Genomic DNA, 26,852 nt, shown 5'->3' with positions numbered 1-26,852 from the left:
TTGGCGAGGGGAAACAAATTCAGGTATCTGCAGGTGTGGGACTTCCTACGTAAACAGGAGTCAACCTTCCCGCTCCTACCGCTAAGGGGGATTCAGGACAGGGTGGTTTCCAGAGGGTGGGTAGGAGAAGGGAGCGTCTCGGACATTTACAAGGAACTTATGGCGTCAGAGGAGACGCAGTCCGAGGAGCTGAAGTGCAAGTGGGAAAAGGAGCTGGGATGCGAGATAGAGGATGGTCTGTGGGCGGACGCGTTGAGTAGAGTCAACGAGTCCGCAACATGTGCCAGGCTCATCCTGATACAATTGAAGGTCATTCACGGGCTCACATGACAGTGGCCCAGATGAGCAGATTCTTTGGAACACAGGTGTGCAAAATGTGCAGGAGGACCAGTGAACCATGTCCACATGTTCTGGGCATGTCCGAAGCTGAGGGGATTTTGGCAGGGGTTTGCAGATGTCATGTCCACAGTGTTAAAAGCAAGGGTGGCGCTGAGTCCAGAGGTGGCGATTTTCAGGGTGTCGGAAGACCCGGGAATCCAGAAGAGGAAAGAGGCAGACGTTCTGGCCTTTGCTTCCCTGGTAGCCTGGAGACGGATACTATTAGCTTGGAGGGACTCAAAGCCCCCAAAGTCGGAGGCCTGGCTATCGGACATGGCTAGCTTTCTCTGTTTGGAGAAAATCAAGTTCGCCTTGAGAGACTCACTGTTAGGGTTCGCCCGGATGTGGCAACCGTTCGTCGACTTCTTCGCAGAAAATTAATCGTCAGCAGAAGGGGGGGGGGGGGGGGGGTTAGTTTAGCTTAGAGTAGGGGTTAATAAAGGTGGGACCTGTGGACCTGTAAGGGAGGGAGACGGCTTTTGCACTGTGTTTATAGTTTCATGTACATTGTTTATTGTGTTGTTGTTATAATACCAAAAAATACCTCAATAAAATGTTTATTAAAAAAAAATAATGTTGAATAAGCCAATTATAGCAGCTTGCATTACAAGCATTTTTTTTCTCTATCCCACTCTACCTCCATGTCCTCCTGTACTGCAAGCTCTGCAGCCTGAACTCCTGAAGGTGCTGGTTCAAATTTAAGGTATGGATCTTTCCTTTTTAATTTGTGCCCAACAACCTTACCAGTCTGATGCCAGGTGTGATCGCTGACTGGGTGAATGTATTCACCCAAGTATGAACTGTCCGTATCGTGCTGTGACCTATAACCCAGAAATGATAATACGGTCTACTTCCAGGTACTGTACTGGAACCCGGGTGGGCTCCGCCTCTGGCTCCGCCCTCCCTGGGGTGATATAAAGACCGGCCACCTGTGGGTGGCACTCATTTGTACAGCAGACACTGGCAGACGAGTTCCTGGATAATAAAGCCTTATGTTCACTCGTTCTCACAGTCTCGCAGTGAATTGATGGTATATCAATTTATTATCCAGCGACATCACCATGGAAGCCGCTCTAAAGCCAGATAAACTCGAACCCGACGCACGAGCAACAGAGGCTAAGGAGATTTTCTCCCACTGGCTTCGCTGTTTTGAGGCCTACCTCGACTTCTCCGCAACGCTTCCCTCCGAAACCCTCAAGCTGCGACTCCTCCACACGTGGGAGAGTCATTGAATCTCCGTAATGATAGAGAAAGCTGCCACGTACGAGGCAGCGGTCGCGACCCTGAAGGCGCATTTCGTGAAGCCTGTAAATGAGGTGTTCACATGACACCTCCTCACTGCACGCCGTCAACGCGCCGGGGAATCGCTGGACGAGTACCTAGAGAACCTGACCCTACTCGCAAGGGACTGCAACTATCGGGATATGCCGGCCGAGGAGCACATGAAGCTGCAGATCCGGGTCATCTACATGGCTGGGGTCTGGGCTAACTACATCCGGCCGCGCCATTGAACTTCAGGACACGGTAACCCTAGCCACCTCATTCGAGGTGGCCTACCAGAGCCTCGGTGCATTACCCGCAGACCCAGCGAACCCCTCGTGGGCACCACCATCGCGGCCCCTACCGGACCCGACTACATCACAGGCCTGTGCTGCCCGTCCAGACCGGGGAACCGCAATGCTACTTCTGTGGCCAGGGACAACACCCCCGGCAGTGTTGCCCAGCCCGCACAGCGATGTGCAGCGACTGTGGCAAAAAGGGACACTTCGCCAGAGTCTGTCTGGGCCGACCTAAAGCCCAGAAGTCGACTCCACAATGTGGCTGCTTGCCTGCCGGGAATGCCCCCTTCAAACGCATCATCAGCCTCGTGCGACTTGTGGAGGCCACCATCTTGGCCGCCATCTTTGACCCAGCCCGACACGTGAGACTCGTGGGGCCTGCCATTTTGTGACCCCGACACCTCTGACTATGCAGGCTACCCACATCTTGGAGCAGTCACCCTCACCCAGCCGCAGCCAAAGCATCTGAAAAGTTCTATGATGGTCGTCCGGGTCAACGGACACGAGACCCCTGTCTTTTTGACTCCGGGAGTACGGAGTGTCATAATATACAACAGTATATCATGGTGCAGACGCACACTGATGGACACACACAGGGACCAATCAACATGTACAAACACCGCAGCCAATCACCAGTTAGAATACACACACTATAAAGGCAGAGGGCACCACGGTTCCCGCTGATTCTGGATGCTGCCTCTGAGTGTAGTAAGAACTCATCCAGCCCAGCACAGACTCACAACACGTGCTGAGAGAATCAACTGGTTCGGACAAGGCTTAGGTCTCTAGTTTAAGTTAGCAGCATTTAGACCCCCAGTCATCGTGTGTTAGTTAGTTAGAAATAGTTAATAAAATTGAGTTGAACCTTCATCAGTGTTGGAAGAATCTGTCCATCTCTCAAGTCTACACTAGCCAACACTTCATAGTACCAGGTGTTGAGGGATGCTCGCACTTCTGAGACCTACCTTTCAGTGATCTGCCTTCCACCAGTCTTGCGCCATCCTATAGAATGGACTCCGTTTGCCCGCCGCCACCTCTCCGCATTACCGGGAATCTGGGCCCAAACTGGAAACTTTTCAAACAGCGCTTCCAGCTGTACCTCGAAGCCAGGGACTTGGAAGCTGCCTCGGACGCACGGAATATTGCTTTCTTCCTCTTCACAGCCAGTGACCATGCTCTGCACATTTACAACTCGCTCACCTTCGATGAGGGGGGAGGACAAATCGAAGTTCAAGACCATAGTTCTGAAGTTCGATAGCCACTGCACGTTCGAGGTCAATGAGAGCTTCGAGAGGTACATGTTTCAGCAGCGAATTCAGGGTAAGGACAAGCCTTTCCAGTCCTTTATTACCCACCTCCGCGTCCTTGCGCAGTCCTGCAACTACGGGTCCACCTCTGACTCCATGCTCCGTGGTCAGATTGTTTTTGGTGTTCAATCTGAGCCCCTGCGCCAGCAGCTACTAAAAGTAAAGCAGCTCACTCTCTCCACGGCCATTGAGAACTGTGTACTTCATGAACATGCCTCCATGCGCTACTCCTGCATCCAGGCTGCTGAAACGGCGCGGCGAGCCCCTTACGAGGCAGAACGGGTCCAAATGCTGGATGATCATCCAAAGCATAATGGAAGCTGTGCAGCACTGGAGGCACTACCTAGGAAGTTCACCCTCGTCACCGACCAGCGGTCGGTTGCCTTTATGTTTGACAATGCACAACGGGGCAAAATTAAAAATGACAAAATCTTGAGATGGAGGATCGAACTCTCCACCAACAATTACGATATCAAGTATCGTCCTGGGGAGCTGAACGAGCCCTCAGATGCCCTGCGCACAGGATGACCGACTTTGGGCTATCCACGATGACCTCTGTCACCCAGGGGTCACTCGGCTTACCCACTTTATTAAGGTCCACAATCTGCCCTACTCCACCGAGGAGGTCAAGGCCATGACCAGGGACTGCCAAGTCTGCGCGGAGTGCAAACCGCACTTCTATCAGCCGGACAAGGCCCATGTGGTAAAGGCCTCCCGGCCCTTTGAGCGCCTCAGTATTGACTTCAAAGGACCCCTCCCTTCCACCAACCATAATATATACTTCCTAACCGTCGTTGACGAGTACTCCCGCTTCCTCTTCGCTGTCCCCTGCCCCGACATGACCTCGGCCACTGTTATAAAGGCATTGCACAGCATCTTCACACTGTTCGGTTTCCCTGCGTATGTCCACAGCAACCGGGGCACATTGTTTGAGCGATGAGCTGCGTCAGTACTTGCTCAGTAAAGGCATCGCCTCGAACAGGACTACGAGCTATAACCCGCAGGGAAACGGGCAGGTGGAGAGGGAGAATGCAACGGTATGGAAGGCGGTCCTTCTTGCCCTCCAGTCTAGAAGTCTCCTGATCCCCTTCTGGCAGGAGGTCCTCCCCGATGCCCTCCACTCCATTAGATCACTCCTCTGCACAGCCACGACGAGACCCCTCACGACCGTTTGTTTGTCTTCTCCAGGAAGTCCATCTCTGGGGTCTCGCTTCCATCCTGGCTGACAACACCGGGACTTATCCTTCTCCGGAAGCATACGAGGAGCCATAAGACTGACCCCCTGGTCGAGAGGGTTCAGCTGCTGCACGCCAACCCCCAATACTCCTCCGTCACGCACCAGGACGGACGGCAAGATACGGTCTCCCTAGGGGACCTGGCGCCAGCTGGTTCCCTTGCCAACGCACCCCCCCCCCCAACAGCCTACCGCCACCCCCGGCGCCCTTTACGCCCCCTGGGTCTCCTGTATTGTCCCGCGCATGCACTGCCGCCACCCACCACCCCCTGCCTAACCCCACCCCTCACCATCTGTGACACGCCGGACTGAAGCTCCAGATGACATGCCCCCGGATTCACCATCTGCAACAACTGTTCCCGCCGCATCGCTAGAGCTGAGGAGGTCTAAAAGAACGATCCGGCCTCCAGACAGACTGAATATTTGATGACCCCACGTCACCCCCGCTAGACTTGATTTTTTTAACAGGGGGTTAATGTATTCACCCAAGTATGAACTGTCTGTAAAGTGCTGTGACCTATGACCCGGAAATGATAATACGGTCTACTTCCAGGTACTGTACTGGAACGCCGGTGGGCTCCGCCTCTGGCTCCGCCCTCCCCGGAGCGATATATAGACCGGCCACCTGTGAGTGGCACTCATTTGTACAGCAGACACTGGCAAGCGAGTTCCTGGATAATAAAGCCTTATGTTCACTCATTCTCGCAGTGAATTGATGGTATATCACTGACCTACTGTTGATCTGTCTCACCGTGGACTATTGAAAGCTTCGATTTTCTTTTCTTTGGAAAATAATTTTTATAATGCATTCCCCGTCACCAATTTTCTTGTTGTCTTGTTGTGCATTGTAAATAATGGAATGCTGCACGTGAGGTGGAACGCAATGATCAACAGAGGTTTAGTAGATGGCTGTGAGCCATACAATGGCTTGATCTGGATAGAGAAAAACAGCTGATGATGTCACAGACTATGAAGCGACTAGACTCTTAAAGTGACCATGCAACAACACAACAACAACCCACACAACAACCCACATATGTGACCGTAGTTGTGAATGCCCATTTGTTATGTCTCAGTAATCTTATTTCAGAAGACTGCAGAAGATAATTCCTATAATTTCCAGAAGGAACATTACATAAATTCCAAATAAGTTTGAACCCACCAATTACAGTAAAATGTATTTTGTTTTTACCAGTCAAAGGCAATGATAATTGCATTTGCAGAATACTGATACATAACGGAGGATCTTCACTCACATAGCCATGGCATTTTACTACATCACATTTTTCACATAATTTGCACCTTGCTTAGTTGATACTATTCAACCACAAAGGCAATGAGTTCTGGAGCCTGCCTGTCAATATTTGGTTCAAATTGCATATTGAAGCCAAACTATTCAGTGCCTCTTGTCCTCCCCAAGGATCAATCAGAAACCCACTTCATGTTGCGAATAGGCACAGTCCAAAGGCAGAATTAGATTCTAATGAGACAAGAAATAAAAGACAAAACCAAGTCAAAGAAAAAAACAAAGTGAATGAAATGAAAATATCAGCTTGGTTCAGGGCTGGCATCTGAGTCAGAATGGCTTGGATTCATGTCCCAGTCCAGAGATCTTTTCATTAGAATTGTAACAAGAATGAGAGACATAGAGGAAATGCCATGACTGGAGCTTTGTCACACGAACAAAGTTGAAATTTTCAAAATTACGAAAGGCTCTAAATTGATAGAGAAAGGTTTACAGGCTGGGGACGTCCTGAAGGTCTTGGCAGACAGTGGAGTACTTTTGAAGTGAGGCCAGTATTGTAAGAAACTCGGCAAACAATTTGTGCAAGCTCGCACAGACAGCATTGAAAAAATGACAAAAATTGTGACGTTGGTGAATGCATAAATAGTGGGCAGGGCACTGGTGTCTTAAAAATAGTGCCTGAGGGGTCATTCACATCCACCCCAAAGGACAGCTGGAACCTTAGTTTCATGTCATATCCAAAAGATGGCATCTGACAGTTTGACACTCCCTCATCATCAACTGGGGATTACTGGACTGATTTTTATTGGATGAAGGTATTAGGATATATGGAGCAAATGGTGAGTTAATGGAGTTGAGGTTGACCAGCCATATCTGATTGAATGGCAGAATAGACCAGAGGGGCTGAATGACTTTGATAGATCTACACTTTCTGTTATTGCATATATTCTTGTGACGCCGCACCATCCACCTAACAATGCTGAATCTTTGACTATACTTTTCGGTGCAAAGTGATTTATTTAGTGTCTATTGATCGATTATACCAGAAATTCATGTTGCAGAATTTACAAGGTTCTCAGTTCAGCTTTGCCTGCAAAAGACTGTTTTGAGAATCAGATTATCCTCAGTAACTTACAAATGACTTGAATTCAAAATACAATAACGGTAACGGTTTCTTTGCATGAAGCAAGACAGCTGGGCAGGTTAAAATAGATCGTAGAATGTAGATCGTAGAATGCTAGATATTAGATGGAAGATAGCTTCTAAGTAAAAGTAAAAGGATGATCCATGAATAGAGCGATAGTTCGAAACCATAGCTTTTTAATGGAATTTGTTATCAAACTAAATCAATCTTTTCCTTGCCCTGTAATGTGTTGATTGGTTTGAGTCAATTTCTAATGCTTTTGATTTGATCTTTGAGCTGCCAATCCATCATATGCAACATTATTTCATTGAACCTTAAAGTTAACATTAAATATTGCATCCATAAGTTCCTCAGTAGGGCTTTATCGCATATTGGTATTTAATTTTTCTGCTTATCGTATATTGGTATGCGTTTTATCAAGGGCACGTAATATAATTCTTTCTTTCGGACAAAGGATGGTTCATATGAACTCTAATGTCAACCTGACCTTCATTTGAAATGTTGCATTTGCTTAGCTTGTTGCAAGCTGTTCCTTGCAAACAGATATCCATTTTGCAGAGGCAAACGATATTCATTTTGCACAGGCAAGCAATATTCATTTTGCACAGTCATGATGGAATCTATTTTGAATGGTTTCTGATTGAGTTTTTTAAAATCAATTATTAATTCAACTTATTAATTAACCCTCTTTTACCTAAAAGAAGTAGCTAGTTTTTTTTTCAGACCTCCTGCTGTTCCTATGGTCATCATTTTCCAGAGATGAGGCCGCATCCCTGTGTCATATTATATCAGTGTGATTCACTCTACCCCATTCACTGAGCATACATGCTGAATCCCTACCTGGTGTAGGCTTCCAAGTAGCCAATTGTCCATTATAATAACAAAACTTTCTTTCTTGGAGCTTCCTTCTACAAATTATTCATTACCCTTTTGTACATTTACTGCTGGCCTACTGGTAAATAAATCAGGAAGTTTATATACCTAGCTGTTGACCTGCCCAAAGAATTGTTCTTTTTCCATTCTTCCATTTAGGTCTTCAATGTTGATTGGCTCAAAGACATGTTAACATCTACCAGAAATGTCATTGGTGCGTTTCATCAATCATAGATGAATGCTCCGTGCCCCTGAAATTCTATTTGTGCATTTACAGTCCAGCTCAAAATACTATTGGCCCAAGCTGCTGACAATGATGCTTGTAGCTTCCTCCATCACAATATCAGAAGTGGGGATACGCGGACTGATGATTACACAGTATCTTTCACCATTCCTTATGGAATGATGCATCTGTGTCCATATGCAGCAAAACCTGAACAGGATTGAGGCTTGGGCTGAGAAGTGGCAAGTAACATTTGTGCCGTACCAGTGTCAGTCAATGGCCATCTATAATGAGAGAGTCCTGAAACTCCCTACATAACGGCATTCTCAAGAGCAATTCGGAATGACCAATAAATGCTGGCCTTGTCAACAATGCCCACCTCCTATGGGCAAATTTAAAAATAACTATGAAATGCCATTGGATCGCAGTCTTTGACTACCCTTCCACCTTATGAGATACTTTGATCTATTCTATGAATAGTACTCTCACTTCCGGAAGAACTATCAGTCCATTTTACTGCCAATCATCGTTCAATGTTAGGCCAGTTAATCTTGACCTCAGTCACTGGGTAATTACTGGAATGCATTATTGAGGAAGAAATAGCAGCACATTGAGAAAACAATACAATCAGGCAAAGTAAACATGGTTCATGTTTGACAAATTATTAGAGTTCTTTATGAGTATTTAACAGGTTTGGTGGATAAATGGGAACCAGCAGATGTACTGTATGGATAAAGTGCCACATAAAAGCTGGCTGCAAAAGAGTTTGTGATGTTGCTGGTGATATATTAGCATGTAACAAAGGTTGATGAGGAAACAGAAAGTTAGGATAAGCAGGTCATTTTGAGGTTGGCAAACTAACTATTGGAGTGCATAGGTGTCAGTGCTGGGGCCATAACTATTTGCAATCTATATTAATGACTTGGAGGATGGGGCCTACTGTATTGTAGCCAAATTTGCTGATGAAACAAAAATGCGTAGAAAAGCAAGACGTGATGAGGATATAATGAGGGGCAGCACGGTAGCATTGTGGATGGCACAATTGCTTCACAGCTCCAGGGTCCCAGGTTCAATTCCGGCTTGGGTCACTGTCTGTGCGGAGTCCTCCCCGTGTCTGCGTGGGTTTCCACCGGGTGCTCCGGTTTCCTCCCACAGTCCAAAGATGTGCAGGTTAGGTGGATTGGGCATGATAAATTGCCCTTAAGTGTCCAAAATTGCCCTTAGTGTTGGGTGTGGTTACTGGGTTATGGGGATAGGGTGGAGGTGTTGACCTTGGGTAGGGTGCTCTTTCCAAGAGCTGGTGCTGACTCGATGGGCCGAATGGCCTCTTTCTGCACTGTAAATTCTATGATGAGTCTCCAAAGTGATATAGTTAGGTAAAGTTTGTGGGCAAAACTGGCATTTGGAGTATAATGTGGAAAAATGTGAGGTGGTCCACTTGACAGGAATAATATAAAAGCAGAATATTATTTAATTGGATAGGGAAGGGGTGAAGTATGAAAGTTGATAAGTCTTACTACAACTGTACCGGACAGTGGTGAGGCCACACATGGAATACTGTGTAGTTTTGTTCTCCTTACTTCCGTTGGAGGCAATTCTGACAAAGTTCACTCGGCTGACATGTGAGATGAAGGATTGTGTAATGAGGAATGGTTGTCTTATGAGGAATGGTTTAACCTGTACCCATTGGAGTTTGTAAGAATGAACGGTGATCTTATGGAAACATCAAAATTTCTGAGGGGGCTTTGCAGTGACTATCAAGGATGTTTCTCTCCGAAGTACTATTTGGTCACTTTGCTGCTGATCATTCGCCCCGCCCTCGCGTGCGTCATTATTTATCTGTTTGATTGGTCCACTGTCCTGTCAATCCATCGCTTTCTGGACAGTTATTGGTGCATCCTCCTATCAGTCACGAGGCAAGGACGTCACCCTCCACGCTGCGCGCGCACGTTTGTGATAACTGTGTCATGAACCCACGAGCCCGAAATAATGATTGACGGGCACGATCGGCCAACCGTTTCATGAGCCCCGCCTGCCCGGGCAAACGGCCGGTCCTTGTCGCTGTCAATCATTAGCTGACGTCCCCGCCGCCCTGCCCGCGGAGGCTGAGCGGCGGTTCCAGGGCGCAGGCGCCGCCACGCGTGTGTGGCCCCACTGTCGCCGGGTGTGTGGAAAATGCGGAAGCCGAAGAGGGGGTTACGGCCGCTGAAGCAGGTGAGCGGGGCCGAGCGGGACTGATGGAGAGCCAGAGGCCTCAGTTGGCCGACAGTGGCGCCAGGAAACCAGGCGGGAACGCAAATAATAGCGGCAAACAGGGCCAGAGAGCTCAGAAACCAGCGAGGCGAAAGGTGAAGTTTGTTCCGTTCCGTGGGACGCCCTCAACTAAAGGGGGCGGGAGGAGATCGGAATGTCCACAAGCACTCAGGCCACTGTCACCAGCGGAAAGCTAGAGCCCCTCCGCTCGGGGCCGGGTTGTCAAGCTCGGGGCTGGGGCCGGGTTGTCAAGCTCGGGGCTGGGGCCGGGTTGTCAAGCTCGGGGCTGGGGCCGGGTTGTCAAGCTCGGGGCTCGGGCCGGGTTGTCAGGCTCAGTGCTGGGGCCGGGTTGGCAGACTCTGGGCTGGGGCCGGGTTGTCAGGCTCGGGGCTGTTGCCGGGTTGTCAGGCTCGGGGCTGGGGCCGGGTTGTCAGGCTCGGGGCTGTTGCCGGGTTGTCAGGCTCGGGGCTGTTGCCGGGTTGTCAGGCTCGGGGCTGTTGCCGGGTTGTCAGGCTCGGGGCTGTTGCCGGGTTGGCAGGCTCGGGGCTGGGGCCGGGTTGTCGGGCTCGGCTCTGGACTGGGCCGGGTTGTCAGGCTCGGCGCTGGGGCCGGGTTGTCAGGCTCGGCGCTGGGGCCGGGTTGTCAGGCTCGGCTCTGGGTTGGGCCGGGTTGGCAGGCTCGGCTCTGGGTTGGGCCGGGTTGTCAGGCTCGGCGCTCGGGCCGGGCCGGGCTGACACGCTCGGTCCTGGGGCCCGGCTGGCAGGCTCGGGGCTGGGGGTCGGGTTGGCAAGCTCGCATTGGGGTCCGGCTCTGTGCTTGGGACCCCCATGGCTCCCAGCCCGGGCACTGTCCCTCCCTCCCGGCCTGTACCCTCAATCTGTCAGGTGGTTTGTAAGAAGTCATTTTTACTATATTTTAATTTGCTGTTTTATTGCCCACTGGTCACCCACCTCGGTTGTTTGCTCCAAGTTATGTCTAATGTCAATGTCTGACCTCAAAGATTGATTACTATCTTGCTGCACTGTAATTGTAACCCCTTCCTTGGTGGAAAGGTACAATCACAATGCAATTAGTTGACATGAGAAGTTTCCAAATTGTGTGATAAACTGATTATTGGCATTGTGACTTTTCTCATTGCTGTTGTCTTGCTATATTTTGGCACAGCACTGGGCATCATGCTATTCACAACAAGGGAAACTTGTATTTATGTAGCACCTTCAGGTAGCAAAACATCCAAAGACATTTCATTAGCACTGGGCCAAAGTAGGACAGGTAACTAAAAGCTTGGCTGAAGAGATCGGTCTTCAGATGCATCCTAAACGAGAAGCGTGAGGCAGTTGTGTTTAGTGAGAGACTGCCAAAGCTTGGGGCAGAGGCAGCTGAAAGCTCTATCCTGTAATTGTGGCGTGAAGGAAATTGAGAATCTACAAAAGGACAGCAGGGTAGCATTGTAGGGCTGAAAAAAATTATAGAGATGGGGAGGGTTAGGTTGTTAACAGCAGAATGAGAATTCAGAAGTCCAGGTGTTCGTGGACCTTGGGGCGATCAATGATGACAGAGGGTATGGTGACTGTGATTATCCAAGACAGGATATTCAAGGTTAGATGATAGAAACATACGTTACAGCACAGAAGGAGGCCATTTGGCCCATCTTGTTCATGCCAACCTGAGGACACTCAGATGCCCTTTCTAATCCCACCTTCCTGCACCCGTGCCATAGCCCTGTATCTTACATCATATAAAATGTAGATCCAGATACCTTTTTAAAAAGTTTCAGATCTCTGCCTCTCACCACCAACTCTGGCAATGAATTCCAGACTCCCACTACCCTTTGCGGGTTCATTGGGGTTGGGAGAGCCCCAGAGGTAACTCTGGGTGGGGAGCTGGAATAGAAGCCATTTTAGAAAAATCTCCAGCTATGACTGGATAGACAAGAGTGGAATGAGGCAAAACAAATCCCACTCAGCTAGACAATGGACAGGCATTGGAACCTGGTGTGGTTTGTCAAAGGCTGCAGAGAAATTGGAAAGGATGAGGAGTGATAGTGCGTCACAGTTAGAGGTTGCTATGTGTTACTTCAATTGTGGCCATGTCAGTGCAGTGCTGAGGTGGAAACTTAATCTGAGAGATTCCAGACATGGAGCTGTGGATACGGTCACCATACATCTGGGTGATGCTAGCGCATTTGAGGATTTTGGACAGAAAAATAAGGTTGGATTTAGAAGTAGTTTGCAAGGACAGAGAGGTGACATTTTGTTTAAGAGGATGATGATGGAAGATTTGAAACGGAGTGGATGGGTTCAGAATCTGAAGAGAAGGAACCATTTAGAATATCATGGCAGCCAGGAAGGGATGCGGTTGTCAGCTGTTGAATAGAAATATGATAGAGAAAGGAGGAGGTTACTCACATGGACAAGATGAGCTTGGAGAGGGCATAAATGATAGAGAAACTAAAGAAGAATGTGGGTTCAAGACTACGGCGGGGGAAGACTTTAGGCTTCGGGTGGAAGAGACTGAGCAGAGGCAACTGCTTGGATAAGAGTGGCAAAGAAGGCTTCTGCATGCAATTTAGGGTTTAGTTGTGGTTGTTTGAAGTCAAGAGATGGTGTTTGTGCTTGCGTTAAGTTTGGGGCTAGGGACTGGTATTGGCATTAAGGTTAGTACTTGGTCGCTCATGTTAAAAACTGCTGTTGCCAACATGATGGCAGTTGCAAAGCTACTGGCAATGATTTTTGCTTCTATTTCACACTCTTTTGAATAACATTAAAAAACTCAATAACTGAAACCAAAAGGACAGGATGATAGCACTGTAACTAAAACAGAACATCAAATGAAACTTAATTAACTAAACCAAAATATAATTCCGGGGGGGGGGGGGCGGTGATGATGCATTCAGCCCCTGCGACACCCACCGGTCACAGAGGCCTGAAGCGCACTGGTGGACACCGTATCACCGTATTCTTCTTCTCCAAGTTCACCAGGCTGTGAATGTAGCTACAGTAGAGGGGGCTTCTATTCTATAAGTGAGCATAGGCATTTATTGTGGAATATAAAGTTTATCTAGATTTAAGCATTTTTTTGATTTGTTCCTAGATTTTATTCATGCTTTTAATAACGTTTTTACTCCATGCATATCTCTGGTGATGGGTGAGTCATGAGTGCTATTTTTAATGATTGACAGGGAGAAAGAAAATGCATTCTCACCAGAATGAAAGCATGTAAATAATTAAGTCATGCATTTTTAAATAAAAGCAAAATACTGCAAATGTTGTAGATCTGAAATAAAAACCAGATGCTGCCAGACCTGCTGAGTTTCTTCACTTTCAGTTTCTGAATGCATATTTCAATGTTTATTTTCACTTGACTACATGCTCTAAATTTATATGGGGAAAATGCTTAGAAACGTGTTGGTGAAAAGTTTAGTGTTGATTACAAAGTTGCACTGACTGTCCCTGTTCTTGGCTGTTTTTAAAGGTTCATGGGAAAATTGAAGCACTGTCCCTGTTTAAATTATTTTAACCGGATTTGTCTTAAAACATTTTTTCTCAACAATTTAAATTATTGCAGTAATCCATTTACTGGTGGCATCGCAACCCAAGTATTCAGGAATTGCGGGTAAGTTGACCTTGAATTTGAAATTGACCTGAAAATTGACAAATGTGACAAGAACTGGGAATAGCATGCTGCATCTTTTTGTGGGTTAACACGCAATCCAACCAAATGTAATGTGCTTTCTCTTTCCTATGAAGAATAGCACAACTGAGAATAGAGGTATTAATTCTGTTCAGATGCTACCTGGCAATTCATTTAGCCTTTGATAGCAGTCATTCTGTTTTATAGTTAGCCTTTGTTAAGGCAAGATCTCTGTTTGGTCTGTCAGTAATTGTGGCTTTATTAGTCGTTTGTTGACATGTGGTATATTTTAAGGATAGTGGATATTAAAACTATGGAAAGGGCATGAAGGGCTGATGATGTAGAAAATTGAGGCCCTAAAAGTTAAGAGAATATATAACATAGATCTTCAAATGTTCAGAATGATGCAAAATGTCAGACTGCCAAAACGGGTGTCATCAAAGTCACAAAGACAAATGTTCTCTGGCAGCGGTTTTCATATGTAACATGCATGGTGCCCCTTTTAAAAGAAAACGGAAGTTATCCAAATGGTGTCATCATGGGAGAAAATAGGAATTCTTGGTGTACAACATCAGAGCATATAAAAATAACTGGTTGGTAAACGCGCAAATACAGAAAGCTACTGATAGCACAGGCAGATGTGACCACAGGGTCACCTGGTAACTTCTTGCAGCTCATCTGACACACTGATTGCGAGGTTTTAGGCCTCAGCCGGCCCCGAGGTGCACTTATGCCATGGTCACCCCCACGGTGGGGGGATTAGGAGAGGATCAAAAGCAGAGCCTTGCTGCGTATTTGATCACTGCCACAGAAAGTGATGTGATGATGGCAGAAACGTCACCTGAGAGATTTGACTGGATTTATGGTTTTTTTTTAAATGAACAATGTAAATTCTAAGGTGAACAAATTAATCTATCTCCCGGTCAATAAGACAAAGACTCTCTTTCAAGTATTGGGTGGTATACTAAAGGGAAAGAAATTGATAATTCAGAAACCCTCCAGGCGGAATATATAGTAAATGTACTCAACAGTACAATATAATATGTTGAGGAAATAATTAATAGCAGAGAAAACTTTGTTCAATGTCATCTGTCTGATTAATGGCAACCAGAGCAGATAAGTTTGTCAGTTGTCTATGGGACAGTTTTATTCTTGTCGGCATTCATCGATATTGATGAACTTGTTTCTAATAGTGTACTTTGAAGTTGAATAAATTTGCATCAAGCAATTAAATTGCATTTAAGTCGATCATAAATCAAGATTTTAATATCACTATCTTCAGATTTCTGGCTGTTTTATTTCTAAGCGCTGCGTATAGCTCTCTCCCAGTGATATCTGTTTGTTGTGCGCCTCTCCTCAGTCTTCCTCTTTCCCTTTATTCCCTTTGAGGCAGTACCCCATGATGAATGCAGGTTCACAATTGTTGGTGGTTCTCCAGTACCTCTCATGAGTAACTATTCTTCATGTGTGACCCTGGGCATTGAAACATTATAAATGGGAGGACATCACAGGCATTTCTGATCCTGTCCTCACTCAATGCTGACATAAATTCAATGCACCAGGGTCTACTGGATAGTGATTAAGAACAGCAAAACTAAATGATTTGCTTTCCGTCTCTGCATGGAGAAAGAAAACATTAGTAACCCAAACACTGCCATGACTTGGGATAGACTGGGTAGGCGAATATAAGTCCCGAAGGTTGGCAGTTGACAAAAGTGGGTCCGGGGAAAAAAAGTTTGAAGAACACTGAACTTCTCCATTGTTGTCCAGCTGGGTGGGCTGTTCTTACCTGGTTCCATTTCTATCTATCTAATCATAGCCAGAGAATCACTTGCAATGGCTTATCTTCTTGCTCCTACACTTGTTTTGTCTGGTATCTCCCAAGGATCTATTTTTGGCCCCCTCCTATTCACAGCCAGCTCTACCTCATCACCACGTCTCTCAGCTCTTCCACTATTGTTAAATTATCAGACTGCTTATCTGCCATTCAGTACTGGATGAGCAGATCGTTTCCTCCAATGAAATCGCAGAAAGACTGAAGCCATTGTTTTCAGTTTCCCCTCCAAACTCTGTTCACTAGCTACCAACACCATCTCTCTCCCTGTTAACAGTCTGCCATTAATCTAGTCTGTTTGCAACTTTGGTATCACACTTGACCCTGAGTTGAGCTTCTGACCTCTTCGCCAACTTCGCCCCTATCCCAGCTCATCTGCTATTGAAACTCTCACCCATCAATACAGATAGCTTGATGTTGAATTTGAAATTGAGCAGCAAGTGGACAGATGTGACAAGAACCAAGATTAGCATGCTGCATCATTTTGTGGTTTAACACTTAATCCAACAAAATGTCATCTCTAGACTTGACTATCCCAACTCACTCCTGCCTGACCTCCTACCCTCCACACACTTGAGGATATCCAAACCTTTGCTGCCGTGTCTTAACAGGTACCAAGTCCTGTTCCCCTCTCATCCCTGTGCTCGCTGACCTACTTTGGCTCCTTGTTTTAAAATCGCTCCTGTCCCACAACCGTCCAAAAAATCTGGGCTCCTCTAATTCTGGCCTCTTGCACATGCAAAATTATAGTTGCTCGATTGTTGGTGGCCACATCTTCAGGTGCCAAGACCCCAAACCCTTGAATTTCCTCATTCGATCTCAATTCAAATTCAAGATCGGTACCAAAGCAATGAAGGAAGAGTTTAGAAGCGAGGAACAATTCCATGCGAGGGTAGTTAGGAGAGTGAATGCCCCACTGGAGATATGGTGGAAGCAGAATCCATAATAGCATTCGAAATGGAAGTAAATAAATATTTGAAAAGTAGAAATGTTAAAAGATATGCAGGAAGGGTTGGAGAATGAGACTGAGTGAGCGATTGAGCTGAATAGTTTCCTGTGCTACAGAATTCTTTTGAATGTTCAGAAACAGTCAGTTGAGGGGTTCAGATGTCCTTACGAGCATGGCTAGAGCATTCACAACCAGATATAGATTCAGACTTTTGACTCAGACCATTTGTTGCAACACTGGTTGTGCACAACCTCTGACTAGATTTGAGAATTTGTTAATGATTCTAAAATCCTTCAAAAGGAAAAAAATAATGTAACAAAGTCCCACAGTACCTGGGCAGTGGAATAGCCACTTGTCCAATTTAAACTGAAGAAAGTATCAGTGAAAGTTTCTGAAAGACAAGAGCAGCAGAGCGTGATCTCGAGTTTTTAATGCATGTTCTCACCTTCGGAGTTCGTTTTGCCTCATGACCTATACTGACATTTAATCATTGATTTTTGTCAACTGTGATTCAAATTGGTGGAGCCAAACTTGCAGTATGTGGAATTGCAAGCTTAAGGAAGGAACTAGGATAATGAAAGGTTTAAGGAAACAAATTATACAAATTATACCTTTTTTCCAGCTAGCCTATACGTTAAACTTGGCCGCTTTGCACTTAAGTTCGCAGACTACTCTTTACTCTTGACATTAATTAGACAGCCTTAACAAAAATGGAGACTAGGCAAATCAAAAAGGTTATGCAGTCACTGTTAACTGATATTAGCCAACTTTTCAGAGGAGCTTAACAGAAGTTTAGAAAAATGACAATGTCTGCTCCTAGCTAGGGAAAATTGTGTGTTGCAGTCGAGCTGAGATTAGTGGAAGATGAAGAGATACGTTGACTGGGGTCAGCAAAAAAAAAATAGGAAAGAGCAGCTGGATCTTGTGCAACATGATGGGCACAGGCACCCATTCATTCTGGAACATATCTGGTTATTTGCCATGCATAAACTCTAGAAAACAAGTATAAATATAAATTGTCATTGTACAAATAAGTTACATCTGTTGGCTTTTTTGAAACTCCCCTAGGCACGGACCACAAAAACGCTCAGGTCCCTACAGTTCGCTAATCCAGGTCGTCAAATAACAGAGTTCACACCAGAAACCAGTCGGAGAGAGAAACGGAAACTACAGACAAAGCCATCAAATCAATCTAATGCAGATAGGTAAGATATTTGTGATTTCTTTTTACATTTGAGAAAAAAAGTTGAATGATTAAGTCCACATTGGATTTGATCTGGACCAGCACCTCTTAGCCACTGAGATGAGGCATGGGAATTGACTTTGAAATTTCACTTGGGGAAGTAGTAAATGGTGGGAATGCAGTGGTTTTTAAACCTTCCCTGTAAGAGGTGAGAGAGGTTTCTGTTGTTGAATTGTATTGGTACATAGTTCTGAGCCAAATTCTGAAAGAAAGCATCAAGGTCCCGATAAGAAAGCAGTAGTGGTGTGGAGAAAAATATGTTACAGTGGGAGGAAAATAAAGGTAGTTATTTTGTTTAATTTAGAGTACCTAATTTTTTTTTTCTAATTAAGGGGCAATTTAGCGTGGCCAATTCCATCTACCCTGCTCATCATTTTGGGTTGTTGGGGTGAGACCCACACAGACACGGGGAGAATATGCAAACTCCACACGGACAGTGACCCGAGGCTAGGATCGAACCCGGGTCCTCTGAGCCGTGCGGCAGCAGTGCTAAACACTGCACCACCGTGCTGCCCCATAAAGGTAGTTTTAAGGAATTTATATTTGTATTGGTAAACATTAAAATAATATGTAAATTAAAGTGTGTTTAGTTTAATGTTTCTGTGCCTGGAAGGGTAAAGCCTTTGGTTAGATTTATGCTGGGCAAAGGTGTTTGTATTTCTGGGGTTGGTTTCAATTCCAATTGTGATTCAATTGTTCTTGGAGATGGCTATGGCGCGAAGAGTAAGTGAACCTGCAGTGGTTGCTTAGCAGCGGAGGCCTTGTAAGGTAGGGAAGCTTTTAAGTTTTAGTTTAGCTAATTTGATTGTAGTTAGAGATAGGTAGTGATAGAGAAGGTAGCTCTCACAGCTCTGCTAGAAGCAGTGGGTTTAGAAGGCTAAAGAGGGGACATCTCTCAGCCTTGCTAGAAGAAAAGCCATACTATGGAGTAATGGTTAAGAAAAAAAATGCGATAAATCTAAAGTCCAGCTAGTTGAGGAAACTAGAGAAATGAAGAGAAATTTCCAAGAAGTCTGGAGTTACTGGAACAGAGGAAACTGGTAACTCGAACAGATTACTGTTCAGTGGCCGCAGATTTGAAAAGGATTGGATCGTGAGAGGCCAGAAAGATATCTGCAGTAGTGCTGAGGTTTATACGAAATTACCACATTTCGGGAGGCATTATTTGAAATAGTTGTGGAAATCGGTGGCTGGACCTCCTGAGTTTGTTCAAAAGCCTTTAAGACAAAGGAATCCTGAAGAGGGAGGTGTAAAACCTGAAAGCAAAACCTAGATGGTAGCAGCGGAGGGAAAGCATAATTTTAAAGAAGATGTGAAAGGGAGTTTGAAATCACTCTTGTGGAAGTGGAAGTTCAGTGAGACAGGGTGACTCATGTATAAGAACTATCTGGGGGGATTTTGAAGGGAAATCCACAGACATTCACTTGGTTTCAGAGAGCAGTGTGTCTTAACATAGTCGGTGTGCTTAAAAGGAATTTTGTGTTAATGAGACCATTGTATCGAAAGATGTACTTTGTAATCCATTTTAATCTTAAAACCGTTGCGGAATCGTTAAGCTAAGGGGGGAGTAAAGGAGTATTGTATCATCCAATTTTTTCATGTTGAATAAATGTTAAAACCTCTTGTTAAAACGAATTAGTGGTCCTGTGACTAAATTCTTCCACATTTTATACAAAAAAGTAAAAGTTACGGTCTTTTGAGCCAGGGTTCCATTCTGGGACCTTGCTGTCCAGTTATAGCACCAACTGGGATCATAACATGCAGCAGCAACTTCAACTTCACCCCCTTAAAAAGTATCCTAGGAGCCAGCAGCACTGATATTTAAGCACACATCAATTTGCTCGCAGACCTGTAATTTGCTTGTGCCTTAAGTGCATTTGACTCATTCAGTGCAGACCTATCAGAAAGACAAGCCCACCAGAGTTCCCTGTTTTGTGCTCTTTATGTAACTACCACAAATTGGTGTTATTTCAGATAAATAACAACTTGCATTTTGTGACTTCTGCACTCTGATTACTGAATTATCTGGGCAGTTTACTAGTTATGCATCTTATTCGTTGCACTTTTTTTCCTAATCGATCATTCAAGCAAGGCTCTCAAAACAATAAACTGGAACTGTTTCATGATTAATGAGATCCCAATCAAAGGAACTCATTTCTGGGTCTAGTTATTAATGACCCACAATCTCTCCATTAAGTTATTGTGCATAGCCAACGAAACTGAAAGCCTTTTTAGCTACATTGGCTAGAATACACTTTCATTTCTCCAAAGCTTAAATAATGCATTTTATAGCTTCCAGCAACTGCATATTTGACTGGTTTTCTGCTCCTATTCCACTAAATGTCTCCTTTTAACCGCTTTCTTCCTGAACTTGTTTATCTCCAGACAATTATATTTCTGATGCATAGATGATGGATTTATTGATTTTTGAATTGCTGCTGCATATATGGATTTCCTTACACCATAATGTGCTTTACCTTGCACTCAAATTCACTTTTGAGATGGAGCAGTCTAATGTGCTCCCTTTCTCTGACATACTAGAAATTCAATGGTTTATGACTATAAGATTGGCTTCATCAGCAATCTTGTAAATAGTACCCTAGCCATTTGCTCACTTTGCAAGCTCGACACAAAAATAGAGCGCGTCAAAACTATCCTACAAGACAATAGCTCTCTCGATCGTGAATCATGCAAACACAAAAATGGGCCAAAGATCCCCAATTTTGCACCAGAAAAGTGCCTGACCTACCACAAATTACCCTGAAAAAGCATCTCAAAAATTGGAACAAAAGGTTAAGCAAGCTGTTCCATGGTAGTGCTGCTATGCAGTGACAAGGCAAATGTTTTTTGCACTCGGAGGAAGCGGCAGTCAGTCCAAAAATACTTGTTGCCTACCACTCAGTTGAGCAATGCTTTGCATGAATTTCAGTGCTGGTGTGATACCAGGTGCATCTCAACAATTGTCTGATTGAATCAAACAACATGTTCTTCTGGTTGTTTGTAATACAGACTGTACTCAACCGGCAAGAGACCAAAAACAAAACCTTTAACGGTGAGATGTGATTCCATGATTGGGCAGCACTTGATGAACAATCTTGAGTGCGCCGACAGCTATACTAGCAACTGGTTTAAGATAATAAGTCAAGCTTGTAATGTTGCTTATTTTAATTATTTGTTGCAGAGACCTATTTGGTGCAAACAAAATAAAAACATATCCATTGCTTTGTGTCTTTTTTGAATTATTGAGGAACTTGGGGAGCCTATAATTCACGTTGCTTTTTTCATGGCTTTGGACATTCAGAGTCAAATTGCCAATCAGTCAGCAAGCTTTTCTCCTATGGTATAAATTGTTGTGATCATTTGAAATTTGACATTCTTGCGTTTGTCCTAATGAATGCAAGATGAAAGGTTTTGCCAAAATATCTCTCTCTTTCAGCAGTCTACAATTACAAATGTCTTGCACCACATCCTAGATGGGGGAAGGGAACAGGAAAACCAGAACCGATCTGGTGTAAATATCCAGAAACAGATTTATTATTAAAAATAAACACACAAGGCCTAGGCTTTTCTATTACTGTTTCTTTTTCTCACACTAAAACTGGTTTAATGATAATTCATGGAGGGGTGAAACGCAGGTGTGAGTCAGGCTTACATTAACACTAATAAAGTTACTGTGAAAATCCCCTAGTCGCCACACTCTGGCACCTGTTCGGGTACACGGAGGGAGAATTCAGAATGTCCAATTCACCAAACAAGCAAGTCATTCGGGACTTGTGGGAGGAAACTGGAACACCCAGAGGAAACCCACGCAGACACTGGGAGAACTTGCAGACTCCGTACACAGTGACCCAGCGGGGAATAGAACCTGGGTCCCTGGAGCTGTGAAGCAACAATGCTAACCACTGTGCTACCATGCCGCAAGTTGAAATAAGTAGTTTCAACAATTAAATAAATCTCCACGGTGCCAGCTTCAGAAGTATATGAGGTGATCTTATTAAAATATATAAACTTCTTACAGGGCTTGACAGGATAGATGCCGAGCCGTTGCTTCCCCTGTCTGAAGAGTACAGAATGAGCAAGTCTTAGTTTTAGGATAAGAGGTCGGCCGTTTAGAATTGAGGTGAGTGGAAATGGCTTCACTCAAAATAGTATTTGAAATTCTCTACATAGAGGGCTGTGGATATAGAGAGCGATAGATTTTTGAACTTTTAAGTGAATCAAGAGTTAGCATGACAAAGTAATGTAGACGATCCACCATGATATTGAATGGCAGCATAGACCCGAGCCTTATGACTACTCCTGCTTCTATTTGTTGTGTTTGATAGGGTGGCAGCAAATATTTTAATTAATTCTCATTCATGCGATTAAACAGAATATTGACAATTGCATTGTGGAACCATCAACGGGATGCGACCTATGTCTTTAAAATTCATTGAATGCAACTCCACAGCTGACATACAGCTAATAGTAGATGCAGTAGAAATGATATCACAGTTTGTGTATCATGAAGTACAATCGGGAAATGATGGAGTTGATACAAAAGGACAAATGGTAATTCAGGGGGAAAAAGTGTCTTGTGTCATAGGGTCTGTTGTATGACAATGGATGATCTGCCATACTAAAGTTTCATTATCTTTTAGTGTGTGCTGAATACTGTCCTTTGCAAATAAATCCTTTCTTGTAACACAATAAGTATCCTGTGCTTCTCAATTCGGCTCTTTTCTATGCAAGGCGACAACTATCTAGTTTCTTGGAAAGCACCTCCAAATCCACGACCTGCACTACCTAGAAAGCTAAAATTAACAGGTGGGAGCAGCATTACTTCCAGGTTCTACCACACACCTCGGTTTCTTTTCTCTCCCCGCCCCAAATGTCTCACCATTCTGGCTAGGGCAGGGTCACTGGTCAAAATCCTGGAATTCCTCACCTTTGTGCAATATTGTGGGAGTACGTTCTCTACACAGATTGCAGTGATTCAAAAAGATGGCTCACCACCCGCATTTGAGTGTTGTGATTGGGCAATAAATTCTGTTTTGCTCGCAATATCGCATGAACCAAGAATCAATATCAAAATTGGAGAAACTGCAACTGTTTGCATAATCATAGTTTTATTCAAAAATTGAATTGAAAACAAATATTCCTCAGTAATTCAACTGGTTATCCCTTTTCTAAAAGTTTAGAGGTGGGAAATTCATTCACATTGTACACCTTTATTAAAATAGTATCTATACTTAATTAAAATTATATTTCATCAATCCATTGTGTTTTGCTAAATTGCACCTGGAGTCCTGTGTCCAATTTTGATCTTTTTTTAAAACCTTTTCTGAGTTACAAAGCCAGGGCTCAGTGTGGTCAGGGGCAAACCCCTAATCCAGCTCCTTGCCTGCTCCAAAAACTAATTCAAATTGAATCCAATTCATGATCCCCACAAGAGAGACCTCCCAGATCTGAGCCAAAAGGCTACTACACTTGATCTTAGCCAAAAGGCCGAGAAGCGATCAATTTTGATCTCTTGAGGTACAAAGGAATTTTAAAGGATTGTAGGTGACAAGCAGCACAAGATTGGCCTTTGGGGAAGCTTGATTCCCCTGGGACTGTTTAACCTTGGATGAAGAATGCAGGCTTGTTATAGAAGTGAAATGGTCTGAGCAATCAACGTAAACAGTGATGGTTGAATGATGGAATATCAGTCCATACTGGCTTGTCTTGCATTAATGCGAGACAGAGTTTGCATACTTGGAATAGATTTCTGTGTAGGTTAATGGTTGAAACATGCCTGCTCTTTGAGGTGATGGTGTAGGAAGGCAGCTCTTTCTATGTCATGAGCCAAGATGGACAACATTCTATATTTCTGTAAAATGTTGGGTGTGTCTGTTTTTCTTTGTTTGATAACTCGGGCGGGAATTTAGTGTATCCCAGATGGAAATTAACGGTGGGGTGTATTTATACCATGCTAATGATAAGGACAGATGACGTTTATTTATGCAGTGAAGTTACTTTCCATTACAGTGTTTTGAACGTTAATGCTCAGATTCACTATTTGTTCTTGCAGGCAAACGATGCCCATAAAAAGCAAAGTTTACGACAGTCAAGGTCTCCTCATCTATAGCAGACTGGATCGGTGTGACTGTTTGGATGAGGATTGTTTGGGGTGCTTCTACCCCTGCCCTATCTGTGGCTCACAAAAATGTGGAGTAGAATGTCGTTGTGACCGCAAGTGGTTGTATGAGCAAATTGAAATTGAAGGTGGTGAGGTAATTCGAAATAAAAATGTGAACTAGGTTTTTGAAGATTTTTAAAAACTATTTCTATTTATAAACTTTAAACTAGAATGTGCCATTTCCCCTCTGTGATCAATTGACAATGTAGTCTTGTCAAATTATTGGTTTAAGGAACCAAAGTACGTTCCAGAGAGGGGAAACTTATTGCAAATCATAAAAGATATACTTTACATATTTAATTGTTTTAATGTTAGAACCTTTCAAATGATTTTATGATCAGCAGTGTTAAATGTTTCATGTATGCTGCAAGTGCTAATATTGGCTGGATAAATGTATAGTAAACTACTCTGAATTATCAAATTCAATGTTTAAGCAATAAATCCTACCTTTGTTAGTTACCTTGTTTACTTTGAATTACTGGATAATTCAGAAAAAAGAATCAGTGCAAAAATTGAATTGTCAGGGCTAAGCTGTGCCCATGTATTAACTGTAAATAAAGCTTAATTCTTTGCCATAGCATTTTGCCTCTTAATTAATTAATTAATCGGAGGAATGCAGCTATTTACCCGCCTGTCTTTGTAAAAACCGATGCAAGATATCATGGGCAGAAGACTAGAAACAGATGAGCCAAATAATGTATTTTTTATATTTCATAAAGAACATATGATTCCTGTGTCATTACATGTATGCATTTCAGATACTTTCTAGGATGAAATTTTGCCTGCCAACTTTGGCATTTCTATTGAAGTCTCATTGCCACACCCAATTTTATTTTGGTCTTACTATCTGTAAATTGGAGGTCATTCAAAACTCTGCTGTTTGTGTCTAATTTGTACCAGGTCCTGTTCAGCTATCAGCTTTGTGTTCGTTGACCTACATTGGTTATGAGTCAAGCAGTGCCTTGATTTTAAAAGAATCTCATCCTGGCCTCGTCCCTCCCCATCTCTGCAATCTCCTGCAGCCTCACACCCTCTGAGGTATCTATGTTCCTCTAATTCTGGCCTCTTGAGCATACTTGATTTTAATTGCTCCACCATTGATGGTTGTGTTCTTCCAAGCTCTGGAATACTCCCTATACCTCTCCCTCACTTTCCTTTAAGACACTACTTAGGACTTGCCTCTCTGAGCGAGATTATGGTCATCAACACGAATATTGCCTAACATTAGCTCCTGACCTCGATACAGCTTTGGTTCATACATGGACAAAAGAGCTGAATGTCAGGTGGGAGTGACTGCCCTTGATATCAAGGCAGCATTTGACCAAGTGTGGCGTCAAGCAGCCTGAGCTAAATTGGAGTCAATGGTTGGAGCCATACCTGGCAGAAAGGAAGATGGTTGTGGTGCTTGGAGGCCAATCATATCAGCTCCAGGACATCACTTTAGGAGTTCCTCAGGGTAGTGTCCTAGGCATGACCATCTTCAGCTGCTTCATCAATGACCTCCCTTCCATTATAAGGTCAGAAGTGTGGATGTTTGTGCATGACTTGTCCAATGTTCAGCACCATTCGCGATTCCTCAGATAATGAAGCAGTCCATGTTCAAATGCCGCAAGACCTGAAAAATATCCAGGCTTGGGCTGACAAGTGGCAAGTTACATTTGTGTCACGCAAGTGCCAGGCAAGGACCCATCTCCTAAAAGAGAGTATCTAACCATCGCCCCTTTTCATTCAATAACATTACCATTGCTGAATCCCCACAATCAACCTCCTGCGGATTACCCTTGGTCAGAAACTGATCTGGACTAGCCATATTAATACTGTGGTTACCAGAGCAGCCAAAGGTTAGAAATCCTATGGTGAGTAACTCCCCTCATGACCCCCCCCCAAAGCCTGTCCACCATCAACACGGCGCAAGTCAGGTGGGTAATTGAATACTCTCCACTTTCCTGGATGAGTGCAGCTCCAACAACACTCGAAGCTCGACACCATCCAGGACAAAGCAGCCCACTTGATTGCTCCCCCTTCCACATTCAATCCCTCCACCACTGATGAACAGTGGCACCCGTGTGTGCCATCTACAACTCGCCAAGGTTCCTCAGATAGCACCTTCCAAACCCATGACCATTACCACCCAGAAGGACAAAGAACAGCAGATATCTGGAAACCCCACCACCTGGAGGTTCCCCTCCAAGTCACTCACCACCGTGACTTGCAAATATATCGTTGTTCCTTCACTGTCGCTGGGGCAAAACCCTGGAACTCCCTCCCTATCTTTACCTACACCTCGGGGACTGCAATGGATCAAGAAGGCGCTCACCACCACCTTCTGAAGGACAACTAGGGATGGGCAATAAATGCTGGCCTAACCAGTGATGCCCACATCCCGTAAATTAATTTTTAAGAAATGAGATTTTTTGCCAACTTTGTTTAATAATGCTCCTGTATAGTGATTTGTGATGCCATGCAGGTTGAGCAGCCTTTAAGATCCTTCAGGCCGGTTGAGTTTCTGTATTCAGATATTTTTGGTTTCCGAATTTGATACAGCTACCATATATATCTTCGGCCTAGGTCTACTTACGTTACAATAACCTAAGGCTCGGCTATTGTCTACAAATACCAGGTTGTCTCTCCATCTGCCAACTCTCATCCTCCTTCTTTCTTGTTACCACTATTATACCTGTAATATAATATTACATTGCTTTACTAACGTGATTAAAAAATAAGTTCGGGTGGCGCAGTGGTTAGCACTGCTGTCTATGACGCTGAGGACCCGGGTTTGATGCCGGCCCAGGGTCACTGTCTGTGAAGAGTTTGCC

At 44.4% G+C, this 26,852-nt stretch overlaps 1 protein-coding gene and 1 non-coding gene across 4 annotated transcripts; one reads left to right on the top strand and one right to left on the bottom strand.

The window, feature by feature from the left end:
• The first annotated feature begins 10,000 nt into the window (after positions 1 to 10,000).
• On the top strand, positions 10,001 to 24,615 carry LOC119971777 (ARL14 effector protein-like). 3 transcript variants are annotated; one of them, XM_038807881.1, is made up of 3 exons: positions 10,001 to 10,312; positions 17,702 to 17,838; positions 21,895 to 21,997. In XM_038807881.1, exons 1-3 carry the CDS (start codon positions 10,202 to 10,204, stop codon positions 21,899 to 21,901), a joined length of 255 nt encoding a protein of 84 aa, XP_038663809.1. In that variant the 5' UTR covers positions 10,001 to 10,201; the 3' UTR covers positions 21,902 to 21,997. The 3 variants fall into 3 exon arrangements, with proteins under 3 accessions (XP_038663809.1, XP_038663808.1, XP_038663810.1); XM_038807880.1 differs by lacking the exon at positions 21,895 to 21,997 and adding an exon at positions 23,929 to 24,615 and having other exon boundaries at positions 10,025 to 10,178; XM_038807882.1 differs by lacking the exon at positions 21,895 to 21,997 and adding an exon at positions 23,929 to 24,615 and having other exon boundaries at positions 10,102 to 10,312.
• Positions 23,183 to 23,375, bottom strand: LOC119972042. Its single transcript, XR_005461975.1, has one exon. It is a non-coding gene; the product is annotated as a U2 spliceosomal RNA (small nuclear RNA).
• Positions 24,616 to 26,852: the final 2,237 nt, after the last annotated feature.

Source organism: Scyliorhinus canicula, chromosome 9 (genome assembly GCF_902713615.1).
Source record: "Scyliorhinus canicula chromosome 9, sScyCan1.1, whole genome shotgun sequence".
NCBI lineage: Eukaryota > Metazoa > Chordata > Chondrichthyes > Carcharhiniformes > Scyliorhinidae > Scyliorhinus > Scyliorhinus canicula.
This window is presented reverse-complemented; position numbering and strand designations above follow the sequence as displayed.